Source organism: Aspergillus clavatus, genomic scaffold (assembly GCF_000002715.2).
Source record: "Aspergillus clavatus NRRL 1 1099423829806 genomic scaffold, whole genome shotgun sequence".
NCBI classification, from domain to species: Eukaryota; Fungi; Ascomycota; class Eurotiomycetes; order Eurotiales; family Aspergillaceae; genus Aspergillus; species Aspergillus clavatus.
In genome coordinates, this window is record NW_001517093.1 from 128,871 (window position 1) to 148,115 (window position 19,245).

Below are 19,245 nucleotides of genomic sequence, written 5' to 3' on the forward strand. Positions count from 1 at the left end.
TGAGTCTGGACGCAACAGTCGGTGGTAGATCGAATGGAACATATTAATTTACTGCATTCTTTTTCATTTGACTTTTAGTCTGTAGAATGGTTCAATCGATTCCAAATACCGATTTAGTGGATGTCGACCGTAGATATCTCCTCCGTCGCCCGTAACGACCTTAGTATCTATATCATTCATTATTGCCACCCGAGATGGCTTGGCGCCACCGCTCCAACCTCCGTGGATTTTCTGACCTCCGCTCTCCGACAACTGCTCCAAGCCCCGTTCATCAACCAGCCGCGTTTCTCGTGGACAATCACCTGTGTCGCTGCATCCCAATTCAATTATCTCCACATTACCGTTCTCTTTTCCCTGAGCAGACAATTATGAGCGATATTGTCTGAAGAGCGAATTGCTCAAACCCAAAAAGCGCTCACCGACCACCAACACATCCGTCTCTACGACCACCTCTCTCTCTCACACACACACACACACAGATACACTTTCACCCAACCTCACCTCACCATGGACTCCAAAACCTTCGTCTCAGACTCCCTCATCCGCCTCACCGGCGCCTCCGACCCCACCATCGTCGACTTCGTGCTCGCCACCGCCAGCTCGGCCAAATCCGCCCCCGCCCTGCAGGACAAACTCCTCCCCTTCCTCGACGGCAACGCCGACGACGTCGCCTCGTTCTGCGCCGAGCTCTACCGCCGCACGGGCAAGAAGGATGCCGCGCCTGCCGCGCCGGGGCGCGAACGCGAACGCGGCGATGCAGCCGCAGCTGCAGCCGCGGCGTCGAAGAAGAAGTACCGGCTTGTGGATATGGATGCGGATGCGGATGCGGATGCGGCGGGGACGCTGGGGCCGATGAATGTGGAGGCGGAGAGGGAGAGGGAGAGGCGACGGCGGCGGGGGGATAAGGAGGAAGGTCGACGGAAGCGGGAGCGGGAGCGCAGCCCCAGTCGCAGTCGTGAGGACGGGGCCCGGGATGCAGGGCGGTCGCGGAAGCTGCGGCGGCGGGATGTGGAGGATTTCGAGGGTCGGTGGGGAGATGAGGAATATGAGGATGGAGAGGAGGAGGAAGGGGGGAGGGTTGCACGTGGGGGGGAGTTTGCGGAGTCGCCGGCGAAGCGGACGCGGTTGCAGGACGGGTCTGCGTCGCCTTCGCGTCGGGAGGAGGAGGAGGAAGATGAAGAAGAACTAGATCCGGAGACGCGGAAGGAGCTGGAGCGCAAGCGGGACCTTGCGGAGCGGGACGAGTTCGCGAAGCGGCTTGCCAGCAAGGACGACGGCAAGAGCAAGAAGAAGATCGTGGAGGACCGGACGCGGACGAGCGAGGCGGCGCGGCGGCGCGCACTGGCGGACGATGCGACGGCGCGCGCGGCCGTCATGCCGGACCTGCGCCTGCGGTCGCGGCAGGAGTATCTCAAGAAGCGGGAGACGGAGCGGTTGGCGCTGCTGCGGCGGCAGGTTGCGGAGGAGGCGGCGGAGCTGCGCGACAACCCAAACCTCACGCGGCGGGAGCGGGAGGAGTTTGCGCGCAACCGCGAAGTGCTACGGATCGCGGAGGAGCGGCTGCGCATCGACGACCACCGCGACGGCTACATGATGCCGGAGGACTACATCACGGAGAAGGGGAAGATCGACCGCAAGAAGAAAGAAGAGGCCCTGTACAAGCGCTACGTGGACCGCGACGAGTACGGGCAGGAACGCTTCGTCACGGAGCATGAGGAGTGGGAGCTGGAGCAGTCGGCCAAGGCCAAGGCGCAGATCAAGCGGGCCGAGTTCGTGGACGAAGGGGACTACGAGTACGTGTTTGACGATTCGCAAAAGATCAACTTCGTCATGGACGCGAAGCTGGAGGGGACGCAGAAGCCGCTGACGCAGGAGCAGCGGCTGCTGCAGGAGAAGCTGGACGCGGCGGAGAAGAAGGCGGCCTCGATCGACGAGACGCGCAAGAGCCTGCCCATCTACCAGTTCCGCGACCAGATCATCCAGGCGGTGCACGACCACCAGGTGCTGATCATCGTCGGCGAGACCGGGTCCGGCAAGACGACGCAGATCCCGCAGTACCTGCACGAGGCCGGCTTCACCAAGAACGGCATGAAGGTCGGGTGCACGCAGCCGCGCCGGGTGGCGGCGATGAGCGTTGCGGCGCGCGTGGCCGAGGAGATGGGGACGAAGCTGGGCAACGAGGTCGGCTACGCAATCCGGTTTGAGGACAACACCAGCGACAAGACGGTGCTCAAGTACATGACGGACGGCATGCTGCTGCGCGAGCTGCTGACGGAGCCTGACCTGGGCCAGTACTCGGCGCTGATGATCGACGAGGCGCACGAGCGGACCGTGCCCACGGACATCGCGTGCGGTCTGCTGAAGGACATCGCCAAGGCGCGGCCGGATCTGAAGCTGCTGATCTCGTCCGCCACGATGGACGCGCAGAAGTTCCAGAAGTACTTTGACGATGCGCCCATCTTCAACATCCCCGGCCGCCGGTATCCCGTGGACATCCACTACACCTCGCAGCCCGAGGCCAACTACCTGGCGGCGGCCATCACGACGGTCTTCCAGATCCACGTCACGCAGGGCGCCGGCGACATCCTGGTCTTCCTGACGGGTCAGGAGGAGATCGAGGCGGCGGAGCAGAGTCTGCAAGAGACGGCGCGCAAGCTGGGGAGCAAGATCCCCGAGATGATCATCTGTCCGATCTACGCGAACCTGCCGTCGGAGCTGCAGTCCAAGATCTTCGAGCCGACGCCGCCCAAGGCGCGCAAAGTCGTGCTGGCCACGAACATCGCCGAGACCAGTCTGACGATCGACGGCATCGTCTACGTGATCGACCCGGGCTTCGTCAAGGAGAACATGTTCAACCCGCGCACCGGCATGGAGAGCCTGGTGGTGACGCCGTGCTCGCGGGCGTCGGCGAACCAGCGAGCCGGGCGTGCCGGTCGCGTGGGGCCGGGCAAATGCTTCCGGCTGTACACGCGGTGGGCGTACTACAACGAGCTGGAGGAGAGCACGACGCCGGAGATCCAGCGGACGAACCTGAGCAGCGTGATCCTGATGCTCAAGTCGCTGGGGATCGACCAGCTGCTGGACTTCGACTTCATGGACCCGCCGCCGGCGGAGACGATCATCCGGGCGCTGGAGCAGCTGTACGCGCTCGGGGCGCTCAACGACCGGGGCGAGCTGACGAAGATCGGGCGGCAGATGGCGGAGTTCCCGACGGACCCGATGCTGGCCAAGGCGATCCTGGCGGCGGACAAGTACGGGTGCGTGGAGGAGGTGCTGTCGATCGTGTCGATGCTGGGCGAGGCCAGCGCGCTGTTCTTCCGGCCCAAAGACAAGAAGATCCACGCGGACAGCGCGCGCAACCGGTTCACGGTCAAGGACGGGGGCGACCACGTGACGCTGCTCAACGTCTGGAACCAGTGGGTGGACGCGGACTTCAGCCCGATCTGGGCGCGCGAGAACTTCCTGCAGCAGCGGAGCCTGACACGGGCGCGCGACGTGCGCGACCAGCTGGCCAAGCTGTGCGACCGCGTCGAGGTGACGGTCAGCACGTGCGGGGCCAACAACTACGTGCCCATCCAGAAGGCGATCACGGCGGGCTTCTTCCCGAACGCGGCGCGGCTGCAGCGCGGCGGCGACAGCTACCGCACGGTCAAGAACGGCCAGACGGTGTACCTGCACCCGTCCAGCACGCTGTTCGAGGTGAACCCGCGCTGGGTGATCTACTACGAGCTGGTGCTGACCAGCAAGGAATACATGCGCAGCGACATGCCCCTCCAGCCGGAGTGGCTGGTGGAGGTGGCGCCGCATTATTACAAGAAGAAGGATCTGGAGACGCTGGGGCTGGACCGCAAAGTGCCCAAGGGACAAGGGGCGGCGGGCGAGAAGAGCAAGGATTAAGTTCTTGTCTACCAGACTCTTATCTATAGTCGCTTTTTTTGCATATACCATCATCGCACAACGATACCATCGGGGACTACCCACATATGACATACGTCCTCGAACAAAACACAATTGTACTCCATAACAGTGCCTAGTAGTAGTGTGTGTACCTATTCTATAAAATCGAAAGTATCAAGCCAATCACCACGCCGACATTAGAATGGCTCGACCGCGGTTCGGGCGCTGGCTATTTCCCGACTCCCGTACCTATTTAAGCATTGGACTTGGAACTTAACCTCGGCTGACCCAGACCCAGTCTCCCCACACTCCGCACACTCCGTTTAACTCGACAAGACTTCAGACTTACTACTACCCATCCATCCCCATACCTACCACAAGTTCACAACAACAACCTCAATCCAATCCAATCCAATCCAACCACCAAGTAAAGAAAAGAAGAAAAAAAAAAAAAAAAAAAAAAAACCAAGGAATATATCAAAATGTCCCAATCCTTCACCCCCGCCCAAGTCTCCTCCCACAACACCCCAGACAGCCTCTACATCATCATCGACCAGGCCGTCTACGACGTGACCAAGTTCGTCGACGAGCATCCGGGCGGGGCGAAGATCCTGAAACGCGTGGCGGGCAAGGATGCCTCGAAGCAGTTCTGGAAGGTATGTACCTTACCCCCCCCCCCCCCCCCTCTTTTTCACCTTCCTGGGAGATGGGGCTGATGCGGTTACTGTGCCAGTATCATAATGATGGGGTGTTGAAGAAGTATGCGCCGAAGCTGAAGGTTGGGGAGGTTAAGGAGGTGGCGAAGTTGTGAGGGCGACTTTTCTTTTCTTCTTCTTTTTTTTGTTCCCTCCTGGTTTGATGATGGAGAGGAATGTATGTATTTACCAGAGCTATTACAATGGAGAGAGAGTTCTTCATTTGGGGATGCATAATCGATATGATATGATATGATATAACAGGCTAAGCTCAGGAACAAGCGTTGGTGGTATCTCGTGCAAAAAGTAGACATTACAGTAATATACAGACAGGGCCGCGACATCAGACATCAGAAGCCGCCGAACGGATCATGCTCGCCGTCATGCACCGACTCGCCGTAGAACCGCTGGCTGCCCGACCCCCATTGACTCGAAGCCTTGCGGCTGTGCCGTGACCGCGACCCCATCGTGCTTGTGCTCGTACCCGTGCCCGTGCCCGTGCCCGTGCGCGTCCTCGTGCGCGTCCCCGCACGGAACCGATTCGAGTCGGTCTGGTCAATGAAGGCCTCCATGCGCACCGTGCCGATCGCGTCGAAGAAGTTGCCCGTGCCGATGCTCGACGGCCCGCTGGCCTCGGACGTGCGCCGGCTGAAGCTGCTGCGGCCGCTGTTCGGGCCGTAGCTGGGCCCGTAGCCGCCTCCCTGGCTAGGGAGGTAGACGTCCGGGGAGCCGCCGCGCACCGCCATGCTGTGTAACGACGGGATGGAGGGCATGGCGCCCTGGCTGGAGAAGCTGCGCATGATGGGGAGGCGCGGGGTGGTGGTGGTGGTGTTGCTGCGTTTGCGGGAGTGCGAGTGCGAGTGCGACGAGAACCGGGGCACGGTAGGCGGGTCGGCGGCGCCGTCAGCATCGCCGTCCGCCATGCCAAGGCCGTGTGCCGCCGGGGGCAGTTCCGGCACGGGTTCGGGTTGGCGGCTGCGCTTGCCGCGGAGGTTTGGGCGCGGTCGACCCTTGGCGATGCGGATGGAATCGCGGATCGGGTTGCGGCGTAGGGATGCCATGGGTGGGGGCGTCTCGAACTCGGCCTGCGGCACCGGGGGCAGGGCCGCGAGGTCGTGGATGCCCATTGCCGAATGGCTCAGGAAGGACAGCGCCGTCAGCCACACATAGTGGCGCTCGATGTTGGTGGCCGTGAACTTGAGCGCCCGTTGCGGCGTCAGGATCAGGATGGATCGGTTGAAGGCGGTGGTCACGCTGGCTCCCTTGGGGAGTGGATTGTCGTCCTTGACGTCAAGGACGGATTGGATGATCACTGTAGCCGTCATTAGATTTGGAACCCATTGTCATCCAGGATATCTCCCGCTGAATCACTATCACTTACACTTTCGACCGCTCTTGCCCAGCAGCGCAGGACCACTCGTCGGCTGCTTGCTGCTCCACATCACGGCTCGCTCGTACGGCGCCAGCCAGACCCATCGCTTGTGCCGCACACCACTGTTGGTAATGCTGGCGGACACCTCGTCGGCATTCTTGCCCTCCCAGTTCTCCTTAGACTCGCCGACGCCCCCAAAGGAGCGCCGCCGACGCACATACTTGTACATCCACTCGCCGATCATCGTCTGCGCGATGGCGTCGACCACGCTGGTGGGCTGGATGGCCGTCGTCGCGCTCGAGTCCTGCCGCTCATGCGCGAAGGGGCGGGAAACGGAGGCGCGGTGAGAGGACTGTCTCCGGCCCATCATCCGATCCCGGGGCGCCGTGATGTCATCAAAGGGCAGCGGCGGATACCGCGGGCTTTCCAGCCCGTACGAGGACGGAGACGATTGACTCGTCGGCCGCTCGAGATGTTCCGACTGTGACATGGCCGCGGCGGACCGCACGCGTCGCAGCGATGGTCGACGGACACCTTGGCCTCGCCCACGATCGGAGAAGTTGCGAGGGTGAGAGGGGGTTGGGCTCTGTCGCCCCTCGCTCCCGCTGTGGGGGAATCTCCTCGAGCTGAGGCGAATGGGGGACGGGGAAGGGGGGAGCGGTGCTCGACGCACCACTGCCGCTGTCGATACTCGGCTCGCTGGGGCTGCGTGCTCTCCGCTGGTGTGCTGCTGCCCCCCTGGAGATCATCGCCGCTCGGCGAATATCCGGTTGTTTCATCCCGGGAGCGCCACCCCGATGGGTGCGTGGTGGCGATCCCCCCAGGTCCAGAGGTCCCACCTCGCCAGGATGCTCGTACAGATGAGACTCGGCATCAAGCAGCTGCTCGTCAGCTCCGCCAGGACATGGTCCTCCAGGCTCGACCGTTCCAGCGCAGAGACCAGCTTGCCCCTTCTCAGTCGGTAAGAAGCGAACGGCCGATTCAGCAGTTCGTCATCGGTGAAGATATCTTTGACCCCTTCGGGTGACTCTCCGTCGATCCCTTCCTCGTCAAAGCCCGCAAACAGACTGCTCGAGCGGAAGGGTCGTCTCAGCTCAGATTTGGACCCTTCGGTCAAGGGTCCATTGTCGTTGTTGCCGGGATAGGCCTGCATGGGGGCGACCGGTTTGCTCCTGGACGGTGCCTTGGCTGGGAGGGGAGGAGGTTTGGTTTCGCCCTTGCTTAGCTTAGGGGATGGAGGGCGGTACGGCTGGATGGGGGAGTCCACGGTCTTCTGCGCACGCGATACTTTCAGCGGCAAATCGGGGATGGCCGAGGGGAGCAGACTGGCCGGCAGTTTGACTGGCCGCTGATCGATGCGGATCTCCTCGGTCTGAATCGCAATAGACCGATTGTCCACAAGAGATGCAAAAGTGGTCTGACACGAGACGTTCTTCGTCTGAGGTGGCAGCACCACACTTCCTCGGGGAGAGGGGGGCTCCGAGCGCGGAGGGTGGATGGCAATCATCGGCACTTCAATGGCAGAGAGGGCAGGCCTGGTAGGTGTAGGTGCCGGAGCCTCTTCTTTTACCGCCTCCGAAACCGATGCTAGATCCGTCTGCGTCGATGCCGAAGCCGTTGCGGCCAGGTCTGTGACTGGCGGTATGGGAATCTCAGCGACCTGCGGTGTCCATGGAGGGCTGGGAAGATCACCGATCGTTTGACATGAGGTCGACTTCATGTCAATGGTCAAGGTCGCGGTGCTGCTGTCAGTCCCCTGGTATGGCTGCGGCGACACTTCGGCGGCAGGCTCGACCGGCGTGTGTTCCGATAGTGTTGGGGACGGCGGTAGAGAATATTGTATCCCAGCGTCCCGATACCCAAGCCTGGGTGAGGACACTCTGGCGGGGCTGTTTACGCCCCTGTCAAACGTGGATGCCGGTCCATCAGTGCTACTGTCGATGGATAGACCGAGGATCTTTCTGGCCTTCAAGCTCATGGCCAGAGAGGCATGGGAGAGCACCGACATTGGTCGTTCTTCCGGCAGGGCCTCGGGCGAGTCCAGAATCATGTCATCATGCAGAGTATCAAACTCATCCTCCTCGTCGAAAGCCAACTCCTGGGCGAGACTCACCGCACTGGGCTTGTTTCCATGGATGCCGGCCACGCTGGCGACCGAGTAGCGGATATTGTGGAACTCGGCATCGCCCTCGGAGCTCATGCTCGTGACGCTGGCCCGGCGGCGGCCGGGACTGCTGGAATGTAGGCTGGTCGAGTCACTACGCTCGGTAGTGGATGGTCGAACTGGATCCGGGGCATCTTGTGTCGCAGTGCGCGTGGCTTGCGCGGCCGCCACCTCGCTCAGGACCATCTTGAGCCGGCCCTCCACCACGTGGACCTTGCGCTCGAGGCTCCGGCGCTCGCCGTCCCAGGAATCCCTTTCCCGGCTCCAGAGGCTCTGCGCTCGCTCCAGCTCCTCTTCTCGATGACGAGCCTTCTTCTGGGCCTGGTCCAGCTTCCTCCGCATGTCCGTGATATTCTCTAGGGCTTCATCACGCTCCTTTGCCAGCTCGGACAGAGCAGAGGAAGAGCCACCTTCCAACAGCTGCAGCTGATGCTTCAGGGAACGGGATTCCTTGGTGCTCCGGGAAAGCCGATCATTCAGACCCTCGTTCTCATCGCGAGACTCGTGCAAGGTGCGTTCGAGCATGTCGATCTCTTTGGATTTGTTTTCCACCTCTCGCCGCAGCGAGAGGATCTCGGACACCAAGGAGGCATGGAGGGTTGGCGTGAACCTTCGCGGATCCAGTGGTGACAACGCATCTTCGTCCACAAGATCATCCATATCACTCGGTCCGTCGGGGGGGAAGTTCTGAGGGGAGACCAAAGATGACGACGAGCGAATGGGTGACGAATCGTGACGGATATGAATAGAAGGGATCCGACGAGGAGTTGTTGAGGGAGTAGGGAAAGCCTGAGAACCCGAGGGGCTTTGGAAATCTACCTCTGTGGCCATGGCGGGCAGACGATCCAGTGGAGGAATACACCGTCCGTCCTCGCAGAATCGATTCAGGAGAATTCATGCAGTATCCATGGATCAAGTCTACCGTTTCGATCCGCGACGGCAAGAAGATAGGGGAAGGAAAAGCAAGAGCGGCGCGTATACCGTGACGCTGGCCAGCAGCAATGATATGGAGGATCTTGTTGCGCCAATAGGGACTATAGCCAAATCCAAGCAGTCAATTAATCATGAACTAGCGACAATGCAGACTTCAATTCTGCCCAGAGGCACTCACATCGGTCGAACCGTGTGTCGAGAATGAAAACGATTCACGGCGGCTTGGAGCTGCTTTTGTTTCCGAGAAGAAGCTAAACCGTCGATATTTGGGATTAAGAATTATGATTGACGTCCAATTACTGGATGACGATGAAATATAGAACCGCCAGAAGGGAAGGAAAGATGAACGCTCGACGCGCGCGGGGGGAGGTGAGAAGGCAGATCGAGCTCGACTCGAGGCGGCTTGAGCCTTCGGGAAGAGATAGAGAGAGGGGGGAAGAAAGAGAGAGAAAGAGAGAGAGAGAGGAAGAGAGATCTCGATACTTGCGAGATGAGAAGAGAACCGTTCATTCTCCGAGTCTAGGCTAGCCAGACGATCTAAAAGGTAGGAGAGTCGAGCCCCATGTAGCTGAAGTCTGTTAGATCAGCGATCGTAGTGACTCTTTGAGACTGAACATCCCGAACAGGACTAAGAGGACATCAGACCAAGGCACCATCGGCGTACAGCCTACGTAGTATAGGCCTAATTCCTAAATCATATTAAAAAAAAGCTCCAGGGGCGGGTTTCGGTAGAACGGGTTAGGGGGGAAGTGGATTCGGAGGAGGAGAGTTCAAGAGGGTATCTAGTTGATCCTAGCTCTGATGGGCAATATCATCAGTGCATCACTCATTAATCAGTGCAACGGGCTCACTACCCATCTAATTTTTACTACTTCTACTAGAGAGCACTGACAGTAGGACACTGGAGAAACACGAAATAAAAAAAAAACAACCAAACAAAAAGACGGACCCGATTAGTGGAAAACTTCGAAGGAGCACGATTGTGATATCGAACTACTTACTCCACCAGAGCTGCCACCGGTAAGACTAGTCGTCGTGGAGGTTTCAATAATAACTAGATAGAGAAGGAAAATATCATATCATATTGATTCACAGCGGAAAAAGGAGGAACTCGATACAGCATACACTTTGCTGCTGCTGTTGTATCACAGAATCTTTATTATCAGAGAGAGAGAGAGAGAGAGAGGGAGAAAAAGCAAAGAGTCAATATGAAACAGAGAAGAAGAATACATTCAGCCTTGTAATACTAACACAGTCACTCGACTAATAATCAGAGAGGTCCAACAACAGAAGCAAAAAAAAAAAAAAGGAAAAGGAGAGGAGAGAGGAATCCATTGTTGTTTACCAGTCAGAATACTACTACTCCGTACTAATAATAATATTAATTAGATAGTTCCTTAGCTAGGAAGAATCAACGAGCTCCCGCGTGTTCGTTGACTATCTAGTATCCACCATCTACTTACTACTGCTTCACCACAATTCGAAAAAAAAGAGTCATGGAAGTCTTAGGAGAAGACCATCCAGAGATACTAAGATACTAAGCAATCACTGACACTCTCCTCTCTACAGTCTGAATCACTGACGCTGGATTCCCTCACCCTCGACAACGAAATGATAGCGCGCTGAACCTGATCGACACGGAATCATACGATGGACGATATCCTATCGTTCCAAACTAGTCGTGCTTGAACCCAGCGCCTCTTCGCAAGTGATCGGCATGGGCAGAATGACCTTCTGTGGTCCGTGTCTCAGGATGGAGGGTGTTTGCTGGACTTTGACCATGTGGTAGGTCGAGACTCGAGACACGAGCTTTAGTGCCTTGGGGGTATCCTAGCAGTCAGTAGTAGCGATGAATTTCCAATCGGTTGTCGCGTGTGATAGGGGGATTCGATTGGTTCATGACGATCGGTTCTTTTTTATACTTGACTGCATCCCTGCATCACTGCAATGATGAGTATGTGGACTACTGCAGACTACTGCAGGGTAGTCGCGCTTTGCAGACATTTCTAAAGAGATCATAATAACCGGGGGTGTGGTCAATGGTGTACTGTGTATGCAAGAGCACTGAGGAATGACCATACCGCCATCCACTCAAAAACAAAAGGAACATGCGGGAGGTTCCTGGGCTGGGAGAGTCCAAGTACAAACCCCAACGGGCCGCATGTCCTATCCACCCAATCCAATCCACTACGGATTGCAGGCACCGCGGCTTCGGAAATGAAGATGGGGAGCTTGTCCAGTCTGGGATTGGCTGTGGTGATTGATAGACAAAGAAAATCATCCGAAATGAATAGTCAATAGTGGCTACAATATAGTCTAAGCCTCCAGGGTAACCAACCTAAACTTGATGGGATGGAGTCGGTCCTCCGGAGTCTTAGTCTGGTTGCCCCTTTTTCTGCCATGATCGGATATCTTGACAGACACAGTTAGATATCCGGCATCTGGAATTCGAGACATTAGTACTCTGTACATTCGCATTCGCAAGCTGTACAGAGTAACGAGAGGACAGGGTGTTGCGAAGGTATCTATCTGTCTTTTGCACGTGTCACACATAACCTATGCTATGCACCCAGAGACCAAAGTACCATTACGGTTGGAGGAATAATTAATAATGATAAAAAAAAAAGAACATCGTGACGGGATCATAGGAGTTCGATGGTCACTAAAACCAACTAAGCCAACTAAGCTGCTTAGTTGCAACTGGCGTTGGTGGTGACTCCACTGCAATCTAAAGGTCACTTTCAGGGGTTAACGACGGTGTACTCTGTAGAGCGTAGATATTCCGTACTTTGGTCGCGACCCGTGATAATAATTTCGGCTGTTTGATCAAGAAACAGGCTGAGGGTGAGAACCAAAGAATGATATTGTTTTGTTATCACGTAGATTGTAAAATTGTATTGCTCGTGGCTATGCAATTAGTATCCCACCGACGCTGGTCGCAGAGAGTTTGTGGCTCTGGAATAGCGTCACTTATCACCAAGATGCACTCCCATCTGGTCCTCCATTCGCTTTCCCACCATAAATTCGACCGTTAGATTGCGGGACCAAAGATACAGAAGATGTATGCATAGTTGTGGACATGTCTTCGGTGTGACCGTTGAGATCACACTGCAGCTGTCGTCCATGCACCAGGCAGCCAATAATTGATCCAGACTTCAATAACTCAACCCATAAATAACAGTTCCCCTCCTTCTCCATCACCTTGGAGGCTTGGACTGATCAATCGCCTGGGTGCTGCGACCCTTATCGTGCGACGTGATAGATCTGTTAGAGCCCATCGTGCATGCATTGACCATGCGCAGGGTTGTGCTGCATGTCGTGCCTCATCCGGCTTGACTTTTACGTTGAGCAAGCTCGCCAAGGATGAATGTGTTTCCATTGCCTCGGGTGTCGACGCTTGTCTGCAGACTTGATCCCGAACAACCGAAGAACCAAAGCTATGCTGACTGTTGATCTTCTCGGATGAATGAAATGACGCCTTTGCGGGGTATCTTCAACCCCTCACAGACTGACTCACCAACAACCGACAGGAGATTGGAGCCGAGTGGATTGACAGCCCAGGCCATGCAACTCATGTATGAGCAAGTGTTTCTACCATCGTCGATAGAACCCGCTTTGCGAAACTATTGAAACCACTCGCACACATCCAAATATCCCAATGACCCAACCCGCCCTCCAGGTCCTCTTCTTCGACGTCTTCGGCACCGTCGTCGAATGGCGCACCTGCGTGACCAACGCTCTCCATGACGCCGCCCAACACGCCCTCCAGGACCCAGACAGACATCTCCCCGACGACCTCCGCGCCAAAGCCTCCAACATGACACCTACCGACTGGCTCGCCCTCGCCGAGGCCTGGCGCCGGTCATACCAACACTTCACCTCGACCGCCGACACCACCTCACAGCCCTTCATCTCCGTCGACGAACACCACCACCGCGCCCTCATCCACCTCCTACACACCCACCACCTGACCGACCTCTTCACGGCCGCAGAAACCCAAGACCTATCGCTCAGCTGGCACCGGCTCCAGCCGTGGCCGGACGCCGTGCGCGGGCTAGACCTGCTCAACCGCAAGTTCCGCACCTGCACCCTCTCCAACGGCAACATCGCCCTGCTGGAGGGCCTGCAGCGGTACGGCGCGCTGCCCTTCACGCACATCCTGAGCGCGGAGCACTTTGGCACATACAAGCCCGCGCCGGAGGTGTACCACGGGGCGGCGGAGCGGTTCGGGCTGCGGCCCGGGGAGTGTGCGATGGTCGCGGCGCATCTAGAGGATCTGAAGGCGGCTAAGGCGTGTGGGATGCGTACGGTGTATGTTGAGCGGCCGGAGGAGGAGGAGGATCTGGATATTGAGCAGGAGCGGAGGGAGGGGTATGTGGATATCTGGGTTGCCGGGGGGGATGGGTTTGTGGAGGTTGCGCGGCGGTTGGGCATTGCGATTGAGGGTGATGTGTAACTGTAGTTAATCCTTCTATGCAACTTGCTGATCTGTGTTCTTATTATCCATATACTCTGAGTTACTCTGAGTTACAGCCTACAGCAGTCGATAAGGCGTATAGAGTAAGCTTAAGCTTAGGGGTGTGTTCACCATTAACATTAAGACTGGTACCGACTCTCTGCAGCGACACAATATGACCTTGACAGACAAGAGAGACGTCCACTGCATTAAGTCATCAAATTTTGTCTCGGTGCCCAGTCCTCTATACTCATACCTTGCACGGGACTGCTCTCCCAATTCACTCCATCAGCATGATACACTTGAAAGAAAAGGAAGTGCAAACGAGCCTCTGCAACGAGGCAGATGAGATGTTCATGTACCATCCACCACTGGATTACACATCATATAGCATACTCTGTACATAATACCTCGATCCATCGGCCAACATCCGACCACCAGGCCAACAGATCGACAGGACGGCAAGGTATACTAGTACTAGTATTACGAAATAGTAGGGCGCAGACACGGTCTAGGTGCCGGCTGATATGAAATGACAGTAAGACAAACGGTGGATCGGGTCCGCTGTCAAAATAAAAATCCAAAATAAATTCTGGAGCCAGTGCTCTGGTATACCTACCGTAAGGCAGGTACTACTCTCCACAAAGCATCCATAGATATTACCTAGATACTTCGCTGATTCAATCGAGGTGATCGTAGTAGTCATACCCAGGGCATCAAGTATGGGCCCATACAGTACAGAATCTTCTTCTTCTTCCTCTTCTTCTTCTTCAAGTATACCCGGGGTGCCACTGAAATGGCCTAATCTGGCACGTCTAAAATCTAGAGCCTAGACTGGAGAATACCCCCCTGTCAGAGTTCACACTATGGACTAAAGCGGCAGGGAAACAGGCAATATTTTTCCCACCATCCGAACTGTGAACCGTGGAACGCGGGATTGCTGATGGAGCATGGATGGGATGATCTCATTGTTTCTCTGCAAGTGTGCCAAAATTTACCAAAGACTAGCTAGTAGCTACGGAGGTAGACTTGCAGTATGTAGGACTCGGTTGAGGATCCGGGAGTGGAACTACGAGAATCTATACAACAGAACTTGGCTATGTACCTACTCCGCGGTCTCCCGGGACTCGGGTGATCATTCGCTGGGCTAGAAAATGCAAGATAAGTAGTATCTGACCTCACTGTCTAATTCTATAATAATATCCATCTATATATCCAACAGATCGGCAAGAGCACTAGCATATGAATCATATCCACTCTCCAATTGTCGCAATTGATTATTTAGACTAGAATCCATAGTCAAGTAATTCAATGCACAGTCTCGGCCACTACAGTAGTACCGTGCCTCCACCACGTGGGAAATGGAAATAAGGCAGGGGTTAGACAAGTGCTTAAAGCTTTGACAAAGAGTCTATCTATCTATCCGGTAGTGTCGCTGTAACGGTCGACGCGGTATGCACCCATATTCCCTGCAGCTGAAGCCCTGCTGGCCAGCGAGCAGAAGTCTATTTTATTCCCATCAGCTCTATATCTGCACCTTTCAGACTTTCAGTACCTATCTATTTACACAAGTCATCAGCAACTTCAGAACAAGCTTTTTTTTTTTTTTCTTTTTCTCTCAACCGTCGCAGCCCGTAGGGGATGATCAATTGCCCCTCCCCCTTAAATTGCATCCCCAATGGACTGTGGAGCCAAATCACCTTGACCTGTGTCATAAGTAATAATGTGTACAGCTAAGCAGTAAACAGTAAACAGTAAACACCCGTCGGTCCTGTAAAAGAAGTACTACTCCGTAGGAGTTGGAGATGACTCGAATCGGTGCTGACCACCCCCATATCGCTCCCTTCTTGCCTTGTCTATACTCATCTGTGCTACGAAGTATCGAGTATCGACAGCAGGACTACTCTAACCTCAAACTCCCACTTTCCAATCTCCCAGAAAGTTCGATAGGCGAAAGTCAAAGAAGCCGCATCGATCTCCGTCTAGCCAACTGACTATCTACCTTCCATACTCATAGACCGAGAGAGAGAGAGTAGATAGTTAGGTACGGGAAGTTCTGTCACTGTCACTGTCATCCTGTAACTTTCTGCCATTCCGGGGCCAGACCACGCGAAACGAAAACCCAAGCCTTTGGAAGACGGGATTTTAGTGAGAACTGAGAAGCTAGGGGGGGGAGGAAGGCTCGCGGAATCTTCGATATCCTTCCCCGTAGGAACTTGCAGACTAGACCGGGACTAGGGGAGAAAGTTCTTTTATTTTTATTTTTTTATATTTTTATCTTTTTGCAAGTCGAGGCTAGAGCAGGAGAGAGTACTTCGTACCTACTCTATAAGAGACTAGAAGAAACCAACTGTTGACTTGCTTTGATATCCTTTTCTCGATGGTTGGCCATTGGCCTATCAGGGTATAGATAGCGTGATAGTAGGTACCGTAGTGATTCATTTCCTTTGACGATCTATCTATCTATCTACAAACGAATCTCTCCTTGGGGTCTACCATCCAGATTCAGCAGAGGACCTGCACTCATGATGGAGCTCTAGTCCTTTACGGGGCTACAGGCTACAGCTCTCTTGATGTGGGGAGTCCAGGGTTAGTGCTTCCGTGCGCCCACTTGGTGTGTACCCGAAACCCTCTTCAGCACTTGAGCGCGAAAAGTGGGAATTGGGGTGTTGAAGATCCGAGACGAGGTCTGAAACAGACAGGGAGGGAGACTTTTCCAGTAGATATGTATAAGGTAAGAGGGAAAGGGAAAAGAGAGGAGTGAGGGGAAGATGTGAGAGAGAGAGAGAGAAAGATTGGATCTCAAGGGTATCCTGTAAGCAATTGTCCGTTGGAGGTCTCTGTCTACGATTTATGGACTCTGTCCATACATACATTGAAAAGGTATAACTGACTGTCAAGGATTCGATCGAAACCGAAGCTGTGGTGGGTACATAAAACATAGCTGGACTACCTTGAGAGCGACTACTCTGTAGATACTATAGAAGAGAGAGAGAGAGAGAGAGAGAGACCAAAAAGTACATAATGTTCAGTCGAATCAGTCTAATAATCTATTACATGGGGCGTCCTTATAGACTACTATAGTCGATAACTACCTCATCTTGGTAGTTCGGCCTTGACTTTAATTTACAGTACTTAACACTCGGTCCTTTTTTCCCTTTCTTTCCCCCCTCTTCGCTTCTGTGAGTTGGTAGTTATAGACTAGTTTATTACTGCTGTTGCTGGTGCTGGTGCTATAATCTTTTCTTCCTCCCCTTCAATCCTCTCCTGTATCTATCCATCTCTCTCTCTCTCTCTCTCTCTCTCCTCTCTATCTATTACCTACCCACCTATCTATCCTTCTATCCATCACCTTCGGAGTCCGTTCCAGAGTCATCTCTCTTCCTTCATCTTCATCTTTCATCTTCTTGCTGGCCAAGCCTTTATTTCTGAATCCCTTAACCAGCATTCCTCTCCCCCTCCCCCTCTCCCAAGAGAAGGGTCCATCGATCGAGATATACTATATATCTATAGATATAGATATATAGATTCTATATTTATATATCGATATCAAACGAAAACAAGGATTTACCAAGATCCGGGAACCCCTGCGATCCCAGTTCAATCGGTCCGTGTGATTCCTCGATTGGAATCCACTTCAGCGTGGCGGAAACAGTCTGAGGCGAAAGAGGAAAAGGGAAGGGAAAAGAAGCGAGCAAGCAGGCGAAAAAAGAGCAAAGAGAGAAGAGGGAAATTCATCGAATCGAACAAGCCAAAACCAGCGCTGTGTCACTTATCGGAAACCCTGGCAAGCCTCCGTTTCTTGATCCTTTTGACCTTTTCTGTTGTGACGCTGGCGAGGATTACTGCAGGTGGATGTTTGGTCGCCCGGAAACCTTCAGGATTCAATTGAACCACTCAACTTCGGCAGTCGTTGGTTGTTCTTCCCGTTCGAGTCTAGGTACCTTTTTTCCTTCTCCTCCAATTCAGCGAACTGGACGTCAATTTCTATCTTTTTTTTTGATTCGCTATCAACGAGGTATGTATGTGATTTCTAATTCCTCTGTCTCTCTCTCTCTCTCTCTCTCTCTCTCTCTCTCTCTCTCTCTCTCTCTTCCTTCCCATCCGTCTCTTCCTCTTCCCTCTCCTTCTCCTCCTCTCTCTCGGTGGTGCGTGCTGGCCTCAAGCCACGACGGTTCTTCCGGTGGCTAATAATCAACCGCACTAACATTGACCAGAAATAATAGCCGCTCCTAAATCCTAGTCAGATGCTAACGGAACTAACTTCTTTTTCGCTGGGTCCCCAGTTTCGCAACACTCCGTTATCCGCGTCCGTGCCCACCGTGGAGCATTCATAGCTTTCTTTCTTCGCCCCCCTCCTCTCTCTCTCTCTCTCTCTCTCTTTCTCGCTTCCTCCCCCTTCTTCTTCCACCTTTTCTTATCTCTTCTGTCTCTCTCTTTCTTTTTTTTTTTGCGTGTGTGCTATCTGGCTCCCGTTCAAATCGCTGCTCTTCAACAATTCGACCACCTTACTCTTTGATTGAATCGCTACCTACGGGTGCGATATCACTGGCGCCATGACCGGAAAAATGACGTTGTACAAGTTGGTGGTGTTGGGAGATGGTGGTGTCGGAAAAACCGCGCTCACAATTCAGGTTAGCTTTGACCTCTGACCTCTGTCTGCTTTCTCCCAGTGATGAACCTTTGTGACTGAATTTCTGGGGGTCTCTTTCTTCCCTGCTCGGTAACAGCTTTGTTTAAATCATTTCGTCGAAACATACGATCCCACCATCGAAGATTCGTATCGGAAGCAGGTGGTCATCGACCACCAGTCCTGTATGCTGGAAGTTCTGGACACCGCGGGCCAGGAGGAGTACACGGCCTTGCGAGATCAATGGATTCGTGACGGCGAAGGTTTCGTTCTTGTCTACAGTATCACATCGCGCGGCTCATTCTCGCGGATACACAAATTCTACAACCAGATCAAGATGGTCAAGGAATCAGCCCACTCCGGGTCACCGTCGGGAGCCAGCTATCTGGGATCGCCTATCAACGCCCCCTCGGGCCCACCTCTGCCTGTTCCTGTGATGTTGGTCGGCAACAAGAGCGACAAAGCTGTGGAGCGCGCGGTCTCGGCGCAGGAAGGACAGGCCCTGGCGAAGGATTTGGGCTGTCAATTTGTGGAGGCGTCCGCCAAGAATTGCATCAACGTCGAGAAAGCCTTTTACGATGTCGTCCGCTTACTCCGAGAGCAGCGACAACAACAGCAAGGTGGACGAGCCCAGGATCGCCGACCGACAGGGTTGGGAGCCATGCGCGATCGCGATGCGGGCCCCGAGTATCCCAGAAATCTTCGAACCGATCGTCCCCGACACCGCGGCGGCCTCAAGTGCGTGATTCTTTGAAGGATTTTCGCGTTCATCGTCGCATCCTCATCTCACCCTCCCCAACCCAATTTTTTTTCTCATTTTCTTTTTCCACTTCTAATATTTTCACTTTTTCAACTTTATTTTCCCCCTTACCGAAATGCCATGTGAGCCTGCTCCATGACCATCCCATTCTATTGTTTATATTGGCCGCATGAAGCCTCTACTGGTCTCTGGGCTCCAGACCGCCAATCATACCCGTCATCGTTTTTCCTTTTTTTTTTTTTTTTCTTCTATTCACCTTCAGGCTCTCTCGTCTTCTTGGGCTTTTTCCTCTTTTTTCTTTGTCTTTTCGTCTCCAGGTGGATGCAAATGATACGGCT

The 19,245-nt window shown here is 54.5% G+C and overlaps 5 protein-coding genes across 5 annotated transcripts, besides 13 other annotated features; 4 read left to right on the top strand and 1 right to left on the bottom strand.

The window, feature by feature from the left end:
- Positions 1-507: 507 nt before the first annotated feature.
- On the top strand, positions 508-3,897 carry ACLA_079710 (putative mRNA splicing factor RNA helicase (Cdc28); the record flags this gene model as incomplete). The annotated part of the gene is made up of 1 exon (XM_001267712.1): positions 508-3,897. One exon carries the CDS (start codon positions 508-510, stop codon positions 3,895-3,897), a length of 3,390 nt encoding a protein of 1,129 aa, XP_001267713.1.
- Positions 810-834: a microsatellite.
- Positions 3,898-4,294: 397 nt separating the features above from the next.
- Positions 4,295-4,317: a microsatellite.
- Positions 4,318-4,326: 9 nt separating this feature from the next.
- Positions 4,327-4,362: a microsatellite.
- A 17-nt stretch (positions 4,363-4,379) lies between these two features.
- ACLA_079720 (cytochrome b5-like heme/steroid binding domain-containing protein) lies at positions 4,380-4,708 on the top strand (the record flags this gene model as incomplete). Its single annotated transcript, XM_001267713.1, has 2 exons — positions 4,380-4,553; positions 4,631-4,708. The coding sequence occupies 2 exons, from the start codon at positions 4,380-4,382 to the stop codon at positions 4,706-4,708; spliced, it is 252 nt and encodes an 83-aa protein (XP_001267714.1).
- A 123-nt stretch (positions 4,709-4,831) lies between these two features.
- Positions 4,832-4,851: a microsatellite.
- Positions 4,852-4,942: 91 nt separating this feature from the next.
- On the bottom strand, positions 4,943-8,959 carry ACLA_079730 (putative nuclear migration protein; the record flags this gene model as incomplete). Its single annotated transcript, XM_001267714.1, has 4 exons — positions 4,943-5,904; positions 5,974-6,504; positions 6,638-6,702; positions 6,804-8,959. The coding sequence occupies 4 exons, from the start codon at positions 8,957-8,959 to the stop codon at positions 4,943-4,945; spliced, it is 3,714 nt and encodes a 1,237-aa protein (XP_001267715.1).
- Positions 5,067-5,109: a microsatellite.
- Positions 5,076-5,099: a microsatellite.
- A 1,266-nt stretch (positions 8,960-10,225) lies between the features above and the next one.
- Positions 10,226-10,257: a microsatellite.
- A 2,462-nt stretch (positions 10,258-12,719) lies between these two features.
- Positions 12,720-13,517, top strand: ACLA_079740 (haloacid dehalogenase, type II; the record flags this gene model as incomplete). Its single annotated transcript, XM_001267715.1, has 1 exon — positions 12,720-13,517. The coding sequence occupies one exon, from the start codon at positions 12,720-12,722 to the stop codon at positions 13,515-13,517; it is 798 nt and encodes a 265-aa protein (XP_001267716.1).
- A 743-nt stretch (positions 13,518-14,260) lies between these two features.
- Positions 14,261-14,289: a microsatellite.
- Positions 14,290-16,502: 2,213 nt separating this feature from the next.
- Positions 16,503-16,526: a microsatellite.
- Positions 16,503-16,527: a microsatellite.
- Positions 16,528-16,797: 270 nt separating this feature from the next.
- Positions 16,798-16,828: a microsatellite.
- Positions 16,798-16,833: a microsatellite.
- A 724-nt stretch (positions 16,834-17,557) lies between these two features.
- Positions 17,558-17,610: a microsatellite.
- A 463-nt stretch (positions 17,611-18,073) lies between these two features.
- On the top strand, positions 18,074-18,901 carry rasB (Ras small monomeric GTPase RasB; the record flags this gene model as incomplete). Its single annotated transcript, XM_001267716.1, has 2 exons — positions 18,074-18,151; positions 18,248-18,901. The coding sequence occupies 2 exons, from the start codon at positions 18,074-18,076 to the stop codon at positions 18,899-18,901; spliced, it is 732 nt and encodes a 243-aa protein (XP_001267717.1).
- Between the last annotated feature and the right edge of the window lie 344 nt (positions 18,902-19,245).